Raw genomic sequence first — 13,729 nt, forward strand, 5'->3', positions numbered from 1 at the left:
TTTTTATGACAGTATGTAGGTCTTCGAATCACTATGCTTTTGTTTCTGCAAGGACTTCTTCTCATAGCATTTTGTTCCTATGGCAAAGGAAATTGAACAAATGTATGGATTATCCCTTGCCCAGTAACGGTAGTGGGACTGTCAATGATTCTATGTACACGTAATGGAGATAGTGCTTGCAAAATTTAGCCAAAACCCAGGATATCAAGTATGTATAATATACAGAGGTAAGTAACTCCCTGAGAGGCTACCGGCACTCTAACCGTATGGTGTGTATAGCTCGTATCTAGAGCATCGGGTACTATAAAGGGAGAAAGGCTTGAGTGACCACGGATTCTGAAAGCCGTCTTTCATATCTTGTGGCCCATTTCCCAGAAGTGAGTATTTGCGTACGTCAGGCAAAGGTCTCCAGCCTTTGTCTCGGAGTCAAGGCTCAACAGCTCTCCTGAAAGCGCTCGAACAACAGTTCCCACGACGATCGTGTGGTCCTGGACCTGGATACTCTGCGGGTGGAGCTGACACTCCAGTACGAATGGAAAGTCTCCCGATCCTGTGGTCGTAGCATCCTGCTTCCTCTGCAACAACGGAAGAGGTCTCCCGGAAGTCTCGTCACCACGAAGAGAATGTTCGTGCGCAACGAACTCATATTCACTCTTCCCCTCCAAGAGGGACAGATTGTGGTTGCCCTTGGAGAAGTCTCGTGCAAGGGTAGCGGTTGTCTGTCGGGGAGCGAGGAGGTGTACAAGGAAGCGCTTCGACGATTGAAGCGCGCTGAGCGTCTCGGAGGGCCGGCGCACGTTGAACGATATGACGGGTTCCGGACTGAGGGTAACGGTGTTAAAGGAGGAGACGGTCATTCCGCGGAAGGCCTTATCTGCCGGACCGTGGGGATCGGTGGCCGTGATGATGGCGACAGGGTAAGGGACTCGTCTCATCAAGAGACGGACTTGATCGGATAATGAGGCGACATCATTCTTCGTATGCTGAGCCCCTTTCAAGTCGGATTGGGGGATTCTAGCGGCTGCGGCGACTTTGGTGACCGTTCTGCGGGATTGCAGTTGACCGTATCGGAGAGCTGTTTCAATAGATGGTGCGCATTGCCCTTTACAAGGAAACAATCAGTTAATGAATACTAATTGAGAGCATACCGAGTATCCCAACTAACCTGTGATTTGGCCCACCGTCCGACAGGCCGCAAGTATAGATCTAGAGTAAGGAAGCATTATTATGCCGCGGCGGACGGAGCTCGCAGCTCACGGAAAGACGGGCAGAAGAACAGAGGTGAGGAAAGCAACAGAAAGACTCTCGGAGCCCTCCAAAGTCATCATGAAGACGCACACACGAATTCCTCAGCGGTTCAATGGGCAACCATACTAGCCACCAGACCGTAGCACGCAAATTGATGGGTTCAAACAAAGTCGAGTTGAAATTCCGCGACAAGAAAAAGAGCAACCCACGGGATGCTGACATAATCCCCGTCGTTCCGCCCCGAATAATTTGTCTTTGGCCAAAGACAGACTGGAAGATCACCGCAGCGTCGCAGTCTCCAGTCCAATTCTCCCACCTAGGCCCGGTATATTCAATCACTTCGCGGGCGTCCTCTCAATTACCAAAGTCTCTTCCGGCCACAAAAAAGAAAAACCATGTCCCTCAGCACTCCCCTCCGCCGCACCGCGGCCACCACCTCCCGTGTCCAGACCTCCACCAGCTTCATCTGTTCACAATGCCGACATGCGTCTCTCCTTCGTCGTCCTAGACGCCCTTACCAATTCACCCAGCTGATCACCCTGACCGACGGCAGCACCTTCACCCACCGTACCTCTTCTCCTCTCCCCGTCTACCGCTCGACTCGTGACACGCGCAACACTCTGCTCTGGAACCCTACCTCAAGCAAGCTGAAGAGCGTTGAGGATGATGAGGCTGGTCGATTGGCGGCTTTCAGAGCTAAGTTCGGTCGCAGCTGGGATGTGAACACGCCTGTGGAGGACTCTTCCAAGACGACGGACAAGTCGGCACAAAGTAAGGAGGCTGCTGCTGCGGAGGCCGCTGCCGCTGCTGAGGAAGAGGACGACAACCTGCTGGATTTGATCAGTTCGTTTGGTCAGGAGGAGCAGCAGGCTTCTCAGAAGAAGAAGAAGGATTGATTTGATTGATTGATCTGATTGGGTTGGATTTGGGTTGTGCTGGGGTGTATGTATGATGATAGTGTGGGCGATTCAAGGACTTTTATTCCAGTTTTCTTTCCTTTTCGATGTTGTTATACGATACAGATCTTGTTCGGCTTTATGTACAGTACATCATACCATTTAAATGGAGTTTCAGCATCGGTGGTTCAAGACTTGTTTTTCCTGGAGTGTAGCCATTGCACTATCTTTGAGTCGATGTGAATGAACATGATTAGAGCCATTACTATACTACATTGGAGAAGCGATTGATATCAGGGCGCTGCTGTAGTGATCCATCCCATTGAATACGTATAAACGACTCGCCATAAGAAAATGAACAAACGTGCGCCGCTCCTCTCAGTAAGCAGGCAAAGTGATAATCAACGTTGGGTAATACCGCAAAGCGAAGGGTGGAGGGGACATCAACAAGTCGTCGCTTTTCTTTTGTACAGAGTCTGACAAGTAGGGAAACCGCCTATGCCTCCTCTGCCGGAGTAGCTTCAGCGGTTTCCTCGACTGCAGGGGGCGCCGAAGCGTCGCCCACTCCTGCGGTACCGTAGAGGGGGTTTCCTTCTTCACCCGCATCCAGCTGCAAGAGGAACGTTTCCCAAAGCTCGATCAACTGTGAGAACTATGTTAGCAAACATTCGTCACAATTGTATACCGGACAAGTAGCTGCTCACCTCTTTTTGGGCTTCCACTGCACTCTCCAAGAAGGTCTCAACCCCAGATTTGAAATCCTCCACCTTCTCCTTCTCGAACCGCTGGAGTTCATTTCGCATAAGCCGACCCATATCCTCGAATAGTAGCCGAGCCTGATGAACCTTTCTCTCGGCATCGGCCACATCGGCATTGACTTGGGTCAGGCGATCCTGCTGCGTCTTGCCCTGCCTGAGGAGCTTCTCTTGCGTATGTTTGCGCTTCTGCATTTCCGCTTCCGCCGCGTGCCAGCTATGAAAAGCCTTCTGGCGCTGGGAGAAAGCCGTCTTCACACTTCCAATCAAACGAAGATACTCGTCGATTGTGATTCCCAGAGTGAGAACATCCTGTTGAGCTTGGCGTTCGTACAGCTCCCTTATGCGTAGCTGTAGGTCGGAAAGGCCATCGAGGGGAGTAGAAAGCGCAGGAGACAGCTCGACAGCTGCCAATGCATGAAGGGAAGCCGAAAAATCGCCAGCAGCCTCAGCCAGTCCTTTGCGCTGCGCCACCACTGTGTCGACCGATTTCATCAATGCCTTCAACTGATTCTCCAGGGCGTCCATGTAGATCTTGCGGTCATGGAACCACTGAAAATGTCAGCACGGCTACCTGCTCGCACTCGTAGACAAACTTACATCATCATGCTCGACGAACTTTCCACCACCACCGACATTAATGCCAAAGGAACTGAACATGCCCTTGTTCTGGCCAAGGTCGGGTTCCCTGTTTTCCTTGTTTTTCACGTCCATGTTAAAGGTCTCGCTCTCGAGGAAAATCTTAAGATCGCCATCATGCTGGAGAATAGGGTGTGCCGCGATTTTGTTCAGCATCCGTTCAAGAGCAGCCCTCCTAGACTCGACGAAGTTCGTATCGAAACGGCCCACCGCTTGCTTCTCCGGAGGAGGGGGGACAACAACACCGGGGTTGTTGTTATGCATTGAGTTATAGAGCCAAAGGAAGTCACGGTATCTGCGGCTGACCGTAAACTCCGGTTGTCGGTAGGCTTTGGAAGTCGTCTATATGTAGCATGAGCAGTGTCCTACAGCATCCCACTAGAACGACATACCTTAGTTCTCACTTGATACACAATATGACTGCTGGTGAGGTCTCCAACTTTGTGCGGATCGCCGACAGTGATATCGAAGGTCGGGTTCGCAGCCTTTTCCACGCTAATACTGGGTTCTGATTGCCGTTTCGCCCCTTCCGCCTCACTCGGAGGTTGTACTGGCGGAGGTCCTCGAAATCCTGCACCATCCTCTTCCAGATTCACGGAATCCGCCAGGCCAGTGCCTGCGGACGCTTGGGAGGCAGATGATGTGGGACGAACATTGCGCCCTGAGAACTCCTTCTGCGGCGGGGCAGGTGCCTGCTCAAGGGGACTAGTTTCCGCCTTATCCCCGAGCGGACCAAGGGGATCAAACGAGTCATCCACCGCCTCTAACTTCGTCGCTTGCGCATTGATCCTTCGGGTGCCTCGTGGGCCTCGTCGTACAGGGGAACGGGGGGCACTGGGGCTAGCTTGTTGTGTCGGTTGGTCGGGAGCTGGGAGATGTCGTCATCAGGTTAGAAAGCTCGGACAAGAGGTACAGGGATGCAAGATGCTCTTTAGGGACATACACATTTCCTCTACTTCGGATCGGGATGCTTGATGGGTGGTGCTCGATTGCGAAGGCACGTCTGCATAACTGCGTTAGACGAAGCACGATGCGGTTGTATCCGTGACTGCCTGGTTGCTTACCGCCCCACGGGGAGTCACCAGCGTCGAGATCCATGAGAGATGTGGGTATCAAACTGGGATAGATTGGAAATCAAGAGGTATCAATTAAGAATAGGAATTAGCTGGAGAATCGAAAGACGGCGTGAGGGGTTGGGGAGAGACCGCAGTCGGGGGAGTTGGAGGGAGCGACCAGGTTGCCGTAGTCCGATGATCCGCGCCGTTGTCCAACTACGGATTAGGGTTCCCCCGCCAAGCTTGATGGAGGACCTTCAGGCTGACCTCCATTTGAACTTGCAACTCTTCCCAATGTTTCTCTACAAAAATGTCTTTTCTGCCTATACAAAGACATGTGGATTTCTGTTCAATGTTTACAGTTTGGTGAGCTCAAGCACTTGGTAAAGAACACACTGGCCTGCTGGATGGATTCCAATACCAAGCCAGTACATTCCCCGAGATACATCCTAAGCACTCAAATTCCCGGCCCCTGTTTCTTACAAAGGAGTACTGGACTACAGTATTTCTTCAAGTGGAGCAGTTATTTATTTCATATGTATCATCATCATAGCCGTGCGGCCCAAGACAGAAGACCTCCAACTGCTGGACTACAAAGAATTGAGCGTTTCAGCGAACAATTCCTTCAAACTACGTTTCTTTCACCCAAGGAAGACCAAGCTTGTGCATCTCAACAGCAAGCTGGAACAGGTAGTCTAGACTCTCGCACTGAGTCTTGGCTTTGACGACGTCGTCTCCCCACACATAACTAGACACATACATGAGCCCGCCGTCACTCGAAAGTCAAGGGTTAGAAGATGAGAACTTACATTCCGTGTCTCCGCACAAGGACAGCATAGGTGTCCGGGTATTCCTCCATCGCCTTCTCCAAGCTTCCCGTGAGGTCTTCCTCAAATGCGGTGTTATCGATGATCGGGATGCGAAGAGTATCGTAGAATCCCATCATGCCCTTGCCCTTGCCACGGGGGATACCCTTGATCTGCTCAATGTTGCTGATTTCAAAGCAGGCGTTCGGGCCCTTTTCGCGCTCAACCAGGAGGGTCACCAGGACCGCCCACTGAGAATGAGTGTGGATACAGCAGCCAGCCCCGCGCTCAAAAGCGGCAAGGAACAGTGGCGTGCATGCCGAGGGCTTCAGGTCGAGCGGCTTGCGAATGTATTTGCGATCGGACGGAGGGTACTTGGGTGTAGGGAATTCCAAGACGAAGATGTTGTCGGATTTCATCATCTCCTTCTGCACACCAGAAGGAGCGATGAATATATGGTTATCGCGACGAATGGAAGTCTAATGCATAATAAATAGTGATCAATTAGCGGTTAATCACGATCGCTCTGGAGGTGCAACAGTGCTTACCCCGCCACCAGTACCGGTGACCCAGCCCCAATTGTAGAACCGGCGACAGAGATCAGGGATCAAGTTGGCGGGATGCTCGGGGTCAGACGACTGGACCAAATGGTCATTGTTCTCCTTTTGGATTTCTTGGGCCATGGCGATGGTTATTGCGCGTGGTTGGAAGATCGATTAGATAGGAAGAGACAGCTCGGGGCGATCGGCTTTAGAGTGATTGTCACGAATCCTCTAGCGCTAAATCTGCAGTAGATCTTCACTAGATCCTGCGATGAGAGAAATAGAATATATATTGGAAATACAGCGACACTGCCTTGAACGTCGTACAGGTGAGGCAAGAGGAGGTTTGACAGAAAAATAAAAAACTGTCAGGCGGCGGGGAGGGGAAAGCAGAAGCAAATCACCTCACTAACGCCTTTGGGTGGATTAAGGTAGCGGGGGGAGTGTGTTCGCGCCATCGCCGACCATTGGTGGACAAGCAACGGAAGAAGGAAGTAATCCATCTAGTAGTCTGAACAGCCTGAGTCTCTGTAAATCATAGTTCCCAAGAGAAGGAAAACCCCGGATCTTTTATGTAGGTCATTGAAAATGGACCACAAGGTCCTTTACTTCATCCAGTAATAATACCTCCTGTAAACATTCTCAGCTGCTGAGAAATAAATTACATATGACAGTCACTGGATTCCAATTCCATGAACTGCAATTCTTCTAGACTCTGGGTCTACTTACTAAATTAAATACAATCCCGAGGAACGGACAAATACCAGCAGCCGATTTGCACCCGCAGAACATTGGAGAAGCGCGACTAGCCAGATCGGGCAGGCGGGACCTTTCCACAAGGAGCAGCGGCAGCGGAAGAGGCCACCTTGAACTTCCCAGCTTCATGCATTACCTTGCGTCTTCTTATATAACCATCGCTCCAACGGTTCCCTTCTTCCTCTTCTCCTCTCCCTTTACCTTCCCCGTGCAGCTACTTGACTGTTGAGCTTGCCTTTCTCTCTCTCTGATCCACATTCACCCTCTCCGGAGGTTCAATTGCTGGTGCGCTTTGTTCGCCTTTGTTTGTTTTCCTTTTCTTCCTCTCTCGGACGTTCTGGTTTAAGAGCGCCGGTCGCTATCCACCATGCGTTTCAACGCTGCTTTGACTTCTGCCCTGGTCTCCTCGGCCTCCATCATGGGCTATGCCCATGCTGAGGAGACTGAGAAGAAGCCCGAGACCACCTCCTTGGCCGAGAAGCCTACTTTCACCGTGAGTATCTCCGCAGACCGACAAGAGGTGCTGCCGCGCCCTGCTAACTACGTGCTTCCAGCCCACCTCCATCGAGGCTCCTTTCTTGGAGCAGTTCACCGATGACTGGGACTCCCGGTGGACTCCCTCTCACGCTAAGAAGGAGGACTCCAAGTCCGAGGAGGACTGGGCCTATGTTGGTGAATGGTCCGTCGAGGAGCCCACTGTCCTCAAGGGTATGGAGGGTGACAAGGGTCTCGTCGTCAAGAACGTCGCTGCCCACCACGCCATCTCGGCCAAGTTCCCCAAGAAGATCGACAACAAGGACAAGACTCTGGTCGTCCAGTATGAGGTGAAGCCGCAGAGTAAGTGTGACAATTGCTGCGCATGCTCGGTGCTGGGACGCTAACGATAGTCACAGACTCCCTTGTCTGCGGTGGTGCCTACCTGAAGCTTCTCCAGGATAACAAGAAGCTCCACCTCGACGAGTTCTCGAACGCGTCTCCTTACGTGATCATGTTCGGTCCCGACAAGTGTGGTGCTACCAACAAGGTAAGAAGGATCTTGCTAAACGCTGCTTAGTGCAGGCGACTGCAACGGGGACTAACAACTAGTTTCTTAGGTTCACTTCATCTTCCGTCACAAGAACCCCAAGACCGGCGAGTACGAGGAGAAGCACCTTAAGGCCCCTCCTGCCGCCCGTACCTCCAAGGTCACCTCCGTCTACACCCTGGTCGTCAACCCCGACCAGACCTTCCAGATCCTGATTGATGGCGAGTCCGTCAAGGAAGGTTCTCTCCTTGAGGACTTCAACCCCCCTGTCAACCCCGAGAAGGAGATTGACGACCCCAAGGACAAGAAGCCCGCCGACTGGGTTGATGAGGCCAAGATCCCCGACCCTGAGGCTACGAAGCCCGAGGACTGGGACGAGGAGGCTCCCTTCGAGATTGTCGACGAGGAGGCTACCATCCCCGAGGACTGGCTTGAGGACGAGCCCACTAGCATCCCCGACCCCGAGGCTGAGAAGCCCGAGGACTGGGATGATGAGGAGGATGGCGACTGGGTTCCTCCCACTGTTCCCAACCCCAAGTGCCAGGACGCCTCCGGATGTGGTCCTTGGTCTTCTCCTATGAAGAAGAACCCTGACTACAAGGGCAAGTGGTCTGCTCCCTTGATTGACAACCCCGCCTACAAGGGACCCTGGGCTCCCCGCAAGATCGCCAACCCTGCCTACTTTGAGGACAAGACCCCCTCCAACTTTGAGCCCATGGGCGCTGTAAGTGTACCTTTCCATTGTAAGGCTTAGACTTTGAGTGACTAACGATGATGCAGATTGGTTTCGAGATCTGGACCATGCAGAACGACATCCTGTTCGACAACATCTACGTTGGCCACTCCGCCGAGGATGCTGAGAAGCTGCGCCAGGAGACCTTCGATGTCAAGCACCCCGTTGAGCTGGCTGAGGAGGAGGCCAACAAGCCCAAGCCTGAAGAGAAGGCCGCCGAGCCCAGTGTTAGCTTCAAGGAGGACCCCGTGGGCCACATCAAGGAGAAGGTCGACAACTTTGTCCGCCTCTCTAAGCAGGACCCCATCAACGCCGTGAAGCAGGTTCCTGACGTTGCCGGTGGTCTTGCCGCTGTTCTCGTCACCATGATCCTCGTCATCGTCGGAGCCGTTGGCGCCAGCACCCCGGCTCCTGCTCCCGCCAAGAAGGGCAAGGAGGCTGCTGGTGCTACCAAGGAGAAGACCGGTGCGGCCACCAGCTCCTCCGCGGACACTGGCAAGGGTGGTGCTACCAAGCGCACTACCCGCTCTTCTGCCGAGTAAACCGGTGCAGCTATCAGTGGAACAGCACGCAGGGAAGAAAGGAGAGATAAAAGGCGAAAAAGTCTAAAACAAACAAACAAACCAGGGATATCCTAACTACATTGTGTTTTTATTTTATACCTCTGTTGCAGCGTTCAATCAATGATTCATTCTGATTCCATGGTGGAAAGGCTAGTGGGGCATTAGCTACCGCCTATACAAGGAAGAGGATAAGCAGACCTCAATTGGGGGGTTTCTTTGGGAGGAGGTTAATGCAAGTGAAATGTGTAAAAGTAGCCAAGCTGCAGAATTCTACTGTTGGTTTCTCTAGTTCACGGAATGATCAGGTAGTTCTTGTAACTTTTCCAGCGGTGTCACAATTTTGTGACCGATCGTCCTGCGGTCCGAGGTTCCTAGTATACACCGTCATCGGAGAAGGGCCGACGATACCCGCCTGTTACTTACACAGGAGCTTCCATCCCCGAAAAGACTTGAGGAAGGTATCGCAGTTTCCATGAAGGGCGAATGTAGCTATACTGGGACTACCTACAGATAGCTTATAGTAGTCGGCAGTGAATGCTCTCTCTAGGCCAGCGAGCTAAATATGCTTCGAATTTACCCCATAAAATGGCTGGATCAGGCAGGCAGTTCCGGGTGACCATGTGATTGGCTGGAGGCGCCGAGCGTTATCAGAACCTCGGCGGAATGCACATCAATACGGGGAAAGTACCAGACCAAGTATGAACCTGGTACCTGAACGGCCTCCACCGTATTTATCTACTTTGCCTCCCTTCCTGCTGTCCTCACCTTCTCCCCCTTGGATTATTTCCCTTGCTCTTGCCCGTGATTTGGAATTCTTCCTCAAACCATTGTCCTTCTGACCCCGATCATTCATCTCTCACGTTTATTATCTTCCATCTTTCAATCATGGCCGCCCGTCGGTCTATTGTCCGTTCCATCCCCGCTCTCCGCGCCGCATCTCCCCGCACGGCCGTGGCCACCTCCAGATCTGTAGCTGCAGCTTCGGCCTCGCGGCGCCTTTCTACTGTTATAATGCCCTCGTCGTCCTCTACATCTTCTCCTGCAACATCTAAACTCTCCTCATCTTCTCCTGCCACCATGTCAGCAACACGTCGACTCCACGCCACTGCCCAGCAGTTCACCCCCGCAACTACCTCCGCGGCTACTACCGCCACCGAGTACCCGACGGACCATAGCCCCATCGCCAACCCCATCGACACCGCCAATTTCCTGGACAACCAGTTTGTTGCTTCCAAGGCTACCACCTGGATCGAACTGCACGATCCTGCCACCAACAACCTCGTTACTCGCGTGCCGCAAAGCACCGATGAGGAACTCCGTGTCGCCGTCGAGTCGGCCGAGAAGGCCTTCCCAGCCTGGCGCGCTACCAGCGTTATTGCCAAGCAGCAGATCATGTTCAAGTTCGTGAGCTTGATCCGTGCCAACTGGGACCGACTTGCTGCATCCATCACTCTCGAGCAGGGCAAGACCTTTGCGGATGCCAAGGGTGATGTTCTCCGCGGCCTTCAGGTCGCCGAAACAGCATGTGGTATTACCACCCAGCTCACGGGCGAGGTGCTCGAAGTGGCCAAGGATATGGAGACCAGGAGCTACAGAGAGCCCCTAGGTGTGGTTGCTGCCATTTGTCCTTTCAGTAAGTGATCCTGCAGCCATCCTGCAAGCTAGGTGACATTGTCCGACGCTAACCGCACCCCCTCCCCTTCCTCGGCAGACTTCCCCGCAATGATCCCCCTGTGGTGCATCCCCATCGCTACCGTGACGGGCAACTGTCTCATCCTCAAACCATCTGAGCGGGACCCCGGAGCTGCAATGATCCTGGCCGAGCTGGCCCGGGAAGCAGGCTTCCCTCCCGGCGTCATCAACATTGTTCACGGCTCCGCCAAGACCGTCGACTTCATCCTCGACGAACCCGCCATCAAGGCCATCAGCTTCGTCGGTAGCAACCGCGCCGGAGAGTACATCTACACCCGCGGCTCTGCCAATGGCAAGCGTGTCCAGGCCAACCTGGGCGCCAAGAACCATGCCGCCGTAGTCCCCGACTGCAACAAGAACCAGACCCTGAACGCTCTCGTCGGAGCGGCCTTCGGTGCTGCTGGCCAACGGTGCATGGCTCTGAGCACAGTGGTCATGGTCGGCGAGACCCAGGAATGGCTTCCTGAGATGGCCGAACGGGCCAAGGCACTGCACGTCAACGGAGGCTTCGAAGAAGGCGCCGACCTCGGCCCTGTCATCAGCCCTGAAAGCAAAAAGCGCATCGAGGACCTGATCGCCAGTGCCGAAGAAGAGGGTGCGACCATTCTCCTCGACGGCAGAGGCTACAAGCCAGAGAAGTACCCCAACGGCAACTTTGTAAGCCCCCACCCATCCCCCCTCTAAGTGTGTCTTTCAGTTTCTCTAACCAACACAAACCCCACAGGTCGGCCCCACCATCATCACCAACGTAACCCCCGAAATGAATTGCTACAAGGAAGAAATCTTCGGCCCCGTCCTCGTCTGCCTGTCCGTGCCCACACTAGACGACGCCATCGAGCTCATCAACAAGAACGAGTACGGAAACGGAGCTGCCATCTTTACCCGCTCCGGATCTACTGCCTCCCGCTTCCAGAAGGACATCGAGGCCGGTCAGGTTGGCGTGAATGTGCCCATCCCTGTGCCGTTGCCCATGTTCTCTTTCACCGGTAACAAGAAGAGTATTGCCGGTGGTGGTGCTAATACTTTCTATGGTAAGCCCGGGTTGCAGTTCTATACGCAGCAGAAGACGGTGACTAGTTTGTGGAGGAGCGAGGATGCTGTTAGCACTAAGGCTCATACGGTTATGCCTACTCATTCGTGAGGGGGTTTTGTTTGTCGGTTGGTTGGACGGGAGATTTATGACGTTTAGGTTGCATCGGACATGATCGTTTTCCATTATAAAATACCATTAAGTTCATGATTTCGGGGTTTCTGGCTATATGGCATCGTTTTAGTCAATCGCATACTCCAATTTGTCTCTGCGTTCATCTGCTCATACTATCCTCGTGCGGATGTGGTCGATATTCTGACCAAAACGTGGTGTCTGCATGTGATCTAATATGGTCTTCGCCGCTTTGTGACTACCATGCCTGTTTAAATGCTTTACGAAATATCGGGATATTGAAACCTGTTTTCTAGGGAACATAATGATACTTTATTGTGTGGGGCATTCCTAGTCAGAACTAGTGCGGACCGCATGTCTGCAGTCACAGCTTGCAATGGAGCCCCGCCTCTAGGGGTTTAGTGTTAGGGCAGTCACTACCCTGTCTGCCATGCATTCTATTAATAAGGTAGGACAGCTTCCGAACAAGAGCATCTCACGTAGGATGCCTCTACTCAGTCCGTGGCTTTACGAAGCTGTAGACCAGCCGGGCCAGCTTGTATTTTGTGCCCTTGACGACAGCAACACGACGAGTGTAATAGCGCTTGCCGTCAATGATCTCGAAACCCCAAACCTGTTTATCTTGCATCAGAACATGTCAAAGGACGGAATTCATGAAGAAAAAACGAACCTGTTCGGCAGTCCAGCCGCTTTCCAGGTTCTCCACAAAGCTGAGATACCAGAGCCCCTCTCCCTCACCAAACTCTTCACCGATTTCCTCAACAACAAAGCCCTCGGATGCACTTCCGTCGGCTAGAATCTCCCCTCTAAGGAATTTGTAGACCTGAGGTTCGTCGATCTTGGTCTCGAATTCTGTATAAGGGCGCACCTTTCCGTCCTCGCCCTTAGATCCCCGGAAGAACCGCGACTGACCTTTGAGATGGCCAAAGATGTGGTCGTCGTGCTCTCGTACCTTGTTGTCGCTGATACGTCTCTCAGTTGTACCTTTGATGCCACCAGTGACCGTCTGATCGATATCGATGTGCCATATAGTCGGATCTGCAGCATCGGGATACTCATTGATGGAGAGAGTGACTGTTGCGACACTGAGAGCTTTACGCATGAGCCAGCTCATTCCTTGCTATTCCATCCACGGCAGTATGTAAGCACGAGAGGTATTGCCTTGAGTTGTATACATGATTGACTTGTAGAGCCCACGAGGGTGGGGTGTGAGACTTACCAGCTCGAGAATGGGCTCTGAAGGGTTGGAGAGAGTTTTGTCCTAGGATCAATAAAGTCAGTATATATCTTATGAAATCAAGGAAAGGTATCAGTGTACCATTGTCCACTCTCCATTGAGGGTCTTGAGGTTGCTGTCTGCGGGGGCAGCCATGGTGATGGTAAAATGAGGGGTGATAGTGATAAGATACAGAAATCGAAAGTAGGCGGGTCACAGGTAAGAATGGGTGATGGGGATGATGATCAGGACGACAATTGGTCTGATTGACAGTGGTCGTACGAGAATGAGCTGGGGGAGTAGAAGAGGAACTTTAGTGGACATGGACGGAGCAGTGCTGACAATCCGACTACTTATATGCTGCAGGAGTAACTACTAGATGGGGCTTCATGTGATGGGCTCCTTCCATTTCTATCGCCGGACTGTGACTTCCGCCGAGGCATCTGACACGTGCCACCGCCTATTTCATGTTGATTTGGCGACTGGCATTCTTGAGTAGTACTAGTAGTACTACTAAGAGTAGCAGAAGGTGCGCAATGGTTCCCCGTGACAGTCGTTGCTCCAGTCTGGTCCAGATGGTGTGATGGATCGACCATTCGGTTGCGGACTATTTATTTCCAAGCTGTAAATAATGGCCCGGAG

General features: G+C 52.6%; 7 protein-coding genes across 7 annotated transcripts; 3 read left to right on the forward strand and 4 right to left on the reverse strand.

The window, feature by feature from the left end:
* Positions 1-21: 21 nt before the first annotated feature.
* Positions 22-1,410, reverse strand: BO85DRAFT_412753 (flavin reductase family protein). The gene is made up of 2 exons (XM_025657581.1): positions 1,166-1,410; positions 22-1,102 (listed from the first exon to the last, which is right to left on the reverse strand). Exons 1-2 carry the CDS (start codon positions 1,221-1,223, stop codon positions 351-353), a joined length of 810 nt encoding a protein of 269 aa, XP_025519878.1. The 5' UTR covers positions 1,224-1,410; the 3' UTR covers positions 22-350.
* Positions 1,411-1,521: 111 nt separating this feature from the next.
* Positions 1,522-2,411, forward strand: BO85DRAFT_445361 (mitochondrial 54S ribosomal protein bL31m). Its single transcript, XM_025659246.1, has one exon. It carries the CDS (start codon positions 1,644-1,646, stop codon positions 2,142-2,144), a length of 501 nt encoding a protein of 166 aa, XP_025519879.1. The 5' UTR covers positions 1,522-1,643; the 3' UTR covers positions 2,145-2,411.
* A 229-nt stretch (positions 2,412-2,640) lies between these two features.
* Positions 2,641-4,746, reverse strand: BO85DRAFT_412755 (sorting nexin 1; the record flags this gene model as incomplete). Its single annotated transcript, XM_025657582.1, has 6 exons — positions 4,603-4,746; positions 4,482-4,541; positions 3,931-4,406; positions 3,500-3,880; positions 2,849-3,451; positions 2,641-2,796 (listed from the first exon to the last, which is right to left on the reverse strand). Exons 1-6 carry the CDS (start codon positions 4,634-4,636, stop codon positions 2,641-2,643), a joined length of 1,710 nt encoding a protein of 569 aa, XP_025519880.1. The 5' UTR covers positions 4,637-4,746.
* Positions 4,747-5,098: 352 nt separating this feature from the next.
* Positions 5,099-6,436, reverse strand: mde1 (methylthioribulose 1-phosphate dehydratase MDE1). The gene is made up of 3 exons (XM_025659247.1): positions 5,948-6,436; positions 5,403-5,878; positions 5,099-5,341 (listed from the first exon to the last, which is right to left on the reverse strand). Exons 1-3 carry the CDS (start codon positions 6,080-6,082, stop codon positions 5,224-5,226), a joined length of 729 nt encoding a protein of 242 aa, XP_025519881.1. The 5' UTR covers positions 6,083-6,436; the 3' UTR covers positions 5,099-5,223.
* A 129-nt stretch (positions 6,437-6,565) lies between these two features.
* Positions 6,566-9,374, forward strand: clxA (calnexin). Its single transcript, XM_025659248.1, has 5 exons — positions 6,566-7,190; positions 7,252-7,534; positions 7,591-7,721; positions 7,792-8,445; positions 8,502-9,374. Exons 1-5 carry the CDS (start codon positions 7,065-7,067, stop codon positions 8,994-8,996), a joined length of 1,689 nt encoding a protein of 562 aa, XP_025519882.1. The 5' UTR covers positions 6,566-7,064; the 3' UTR covers positions 8,997-9,374.
* Positions 9,375-9,771: 397 nt separating this feature from the next.
* Positions 9,772-12,249, forward strand: BO85DRAFT_412762 (CoA-acylating methylmalonate-semialdehyde dehydrogenase). The gene is made up of 3 exons (XM_025657583.1): positions 9,772-10,650; positions 10,729-11,366; positions 11,434-12,249. The coding sequence occupies exons 1-3, from the start codon at positions 9,903-9,905 to the stop codon at positions 11,848-11,850; spliced, it is 1,803 nt and encodes a 600-aa protein (XP_025519883.1). The 5' UTR covers positions 9,772-9,902; the 3' UTR covers positions 11,851-12,249.
* BO85DRAFT_465805 (uncharacterized protein) lies at positions 12,160-13,662 on the reverse strand. Its single transcript, XM_025662086.1, has 4 exons — positions 13,190-13,662; positions 13,091-13,132; positions 12,542-12,991; positions 12,160-12,484 (listed from the first exon to the last, which is right to left on the reverse strand). The coding sequence occupies exons 1-4, from the start codon at positions 13,241-13,243 to the stop codon at positions 12,362-12,364; spliced, it is 669 nt and encodes a 222-aa protein (XP_025519884.1). The 5' UTR covers positions 13,244-13,662; the 3' UTR covers positions 12,160-12,361.
* Between the last annotated feature and the right edge of the window lie 67 nt (positions 13,663-13,729).

The sequence above is a fragment of the Aspergillus piperis genome (assembly GCF_003184755.1).
Source record: "Aspergillus piperis CBS 112811 unplaced genomic scaffold BO85scaffold_2, whole genome shotgun sequence".
NCBI classification, from domain to species: Eukaryota; Fungi; Ascomycota; class Eurotiomycetes; order Eurotiales; family Aspergillaceae; genus Aspergillus; species Aspergillus piperis.

What these genes read in the sequence shown, in the direction of transcription:
- clxA (XM_025659248.1), top strand. Translation starts at nt 7,065, where the DNA reads ATGCGTTTCAACGCTGCTTTGACTTCTGCCCTGGTCTCCTCGGCCTCC. An exon ending in CCGAGAAGCCTACTTTCACC is followed by an intron (nt 7,191 to 7,251) that starts GTGAGTATCTCC and finishes ACGTGCTTCCAG; the next exon opens with CCCACCTCCATCGAGGCTCC. An exon ending in ACTTTGAGCCCATGGGCGCT is followed by an intron (nt 8,446 to 8,501) that starts GTAAGTGTACCT and finishes ACGATGATGCAG; the next exon opens with ATTGGTTTCGAGATCTGGAC.
- BO85DRAFT_445361 (XM_025659246.1), top strand. Translation starts at nt 1,644, where the DNA reads ATGTCCCTCAGCACTCCCCTCCGCCGCACCGCGGCCACCACCTCCCGT.
- BO85DRAFT_412762 (XM_025657583.1), top strand. Translation starts at nt 9,903, where the DNA reads ATGGCCGCCCGTCGGTCTATTGTCCGTTCCATCCCCGCTCTCCGCGCC. An exon ending in TGCTGCCATTTGTCCTTTCA is followed by an intron (nt 10,651 to 10,728) that starts GTAAGTGATCCT and finishes CTTCCTCGGCAG; the next exon opens with ACTTCCCCGCAATGATCCCC. An exon ending in AGTACCCCAACGGCAACTTT is followed by an intron (nt 11,367 to 11,433) that starts GTAAGCCCCCAC and finishes CAAACCCCACAG; the next exon opens with GTCGGCCCCACCATCATCAC.
- mde1 (XM_025659247.1), bottom strand. Translation starts at nt 6,082, where the DNA reads ATGGCCCAAGAAATCCAAAAGGAGAACAATGACCATTTGGTCCAGTCG. An exon ending in TCACCGGTACTGGTGGCGGG is followed by an intron (nt 5,879 to 5,947) that starts GTAAGCACTGTT and finishes ATTATGCATTAG; the next exon opens with ACTTCCATTCGTCGCGATAA. An exon ending in CTTGTGCGGAGACACGGAAT is followed by an intron (nt 5,342 to 5,402) that starts GTAAGTTCTCAT and finishes GTATGTGTCTAG; the next exon opens with TTATGTGTGGGGAGACGACG.
- BO85DRAFT_465805 (XM_025662086.1), bottom strand. Translation starts at nt 13,243, where the DNA reads ATGGCTGCCCCCGCAGACAGCAACCTCAAGACCCTCAATGGAGAGTGG. An exon ending in TCAATGGAGAGTGGACAATG is followed by an intron (nt 13,133 to 13,189) that starts GTACACTGATAC and finishes TATTGATCCTAG; the next exon opens with GACAAAACTCTCTCCAACCC. An exon ending in GCGGCTGGACTGCCGAACAG is followed by an intron (nt 12,485 to 12,541) that starts GTTCGTTTTTTC and finishes CAAGATAAACAG; the next exon opens with GTTTGGGGTTTCGAGATCAT.
- BO85DRAFT_412753 (XM_025657581.1), bottom strand. Translation starts at nt 1,223, where the DNA reads ATGCTTCCTTACTCTAGATCTATACTTGCGGCCTGTCGGACGGTGGGC. An exon ending in GACGGTGGGCCAAATCACAG is followed by an intron (nt 1,103 to 1,165) that starts GTTAGTTGGGAT and finishes TTCCTTGTAAAG; the next exon opens with GGCAATGCGCACCATCTATT.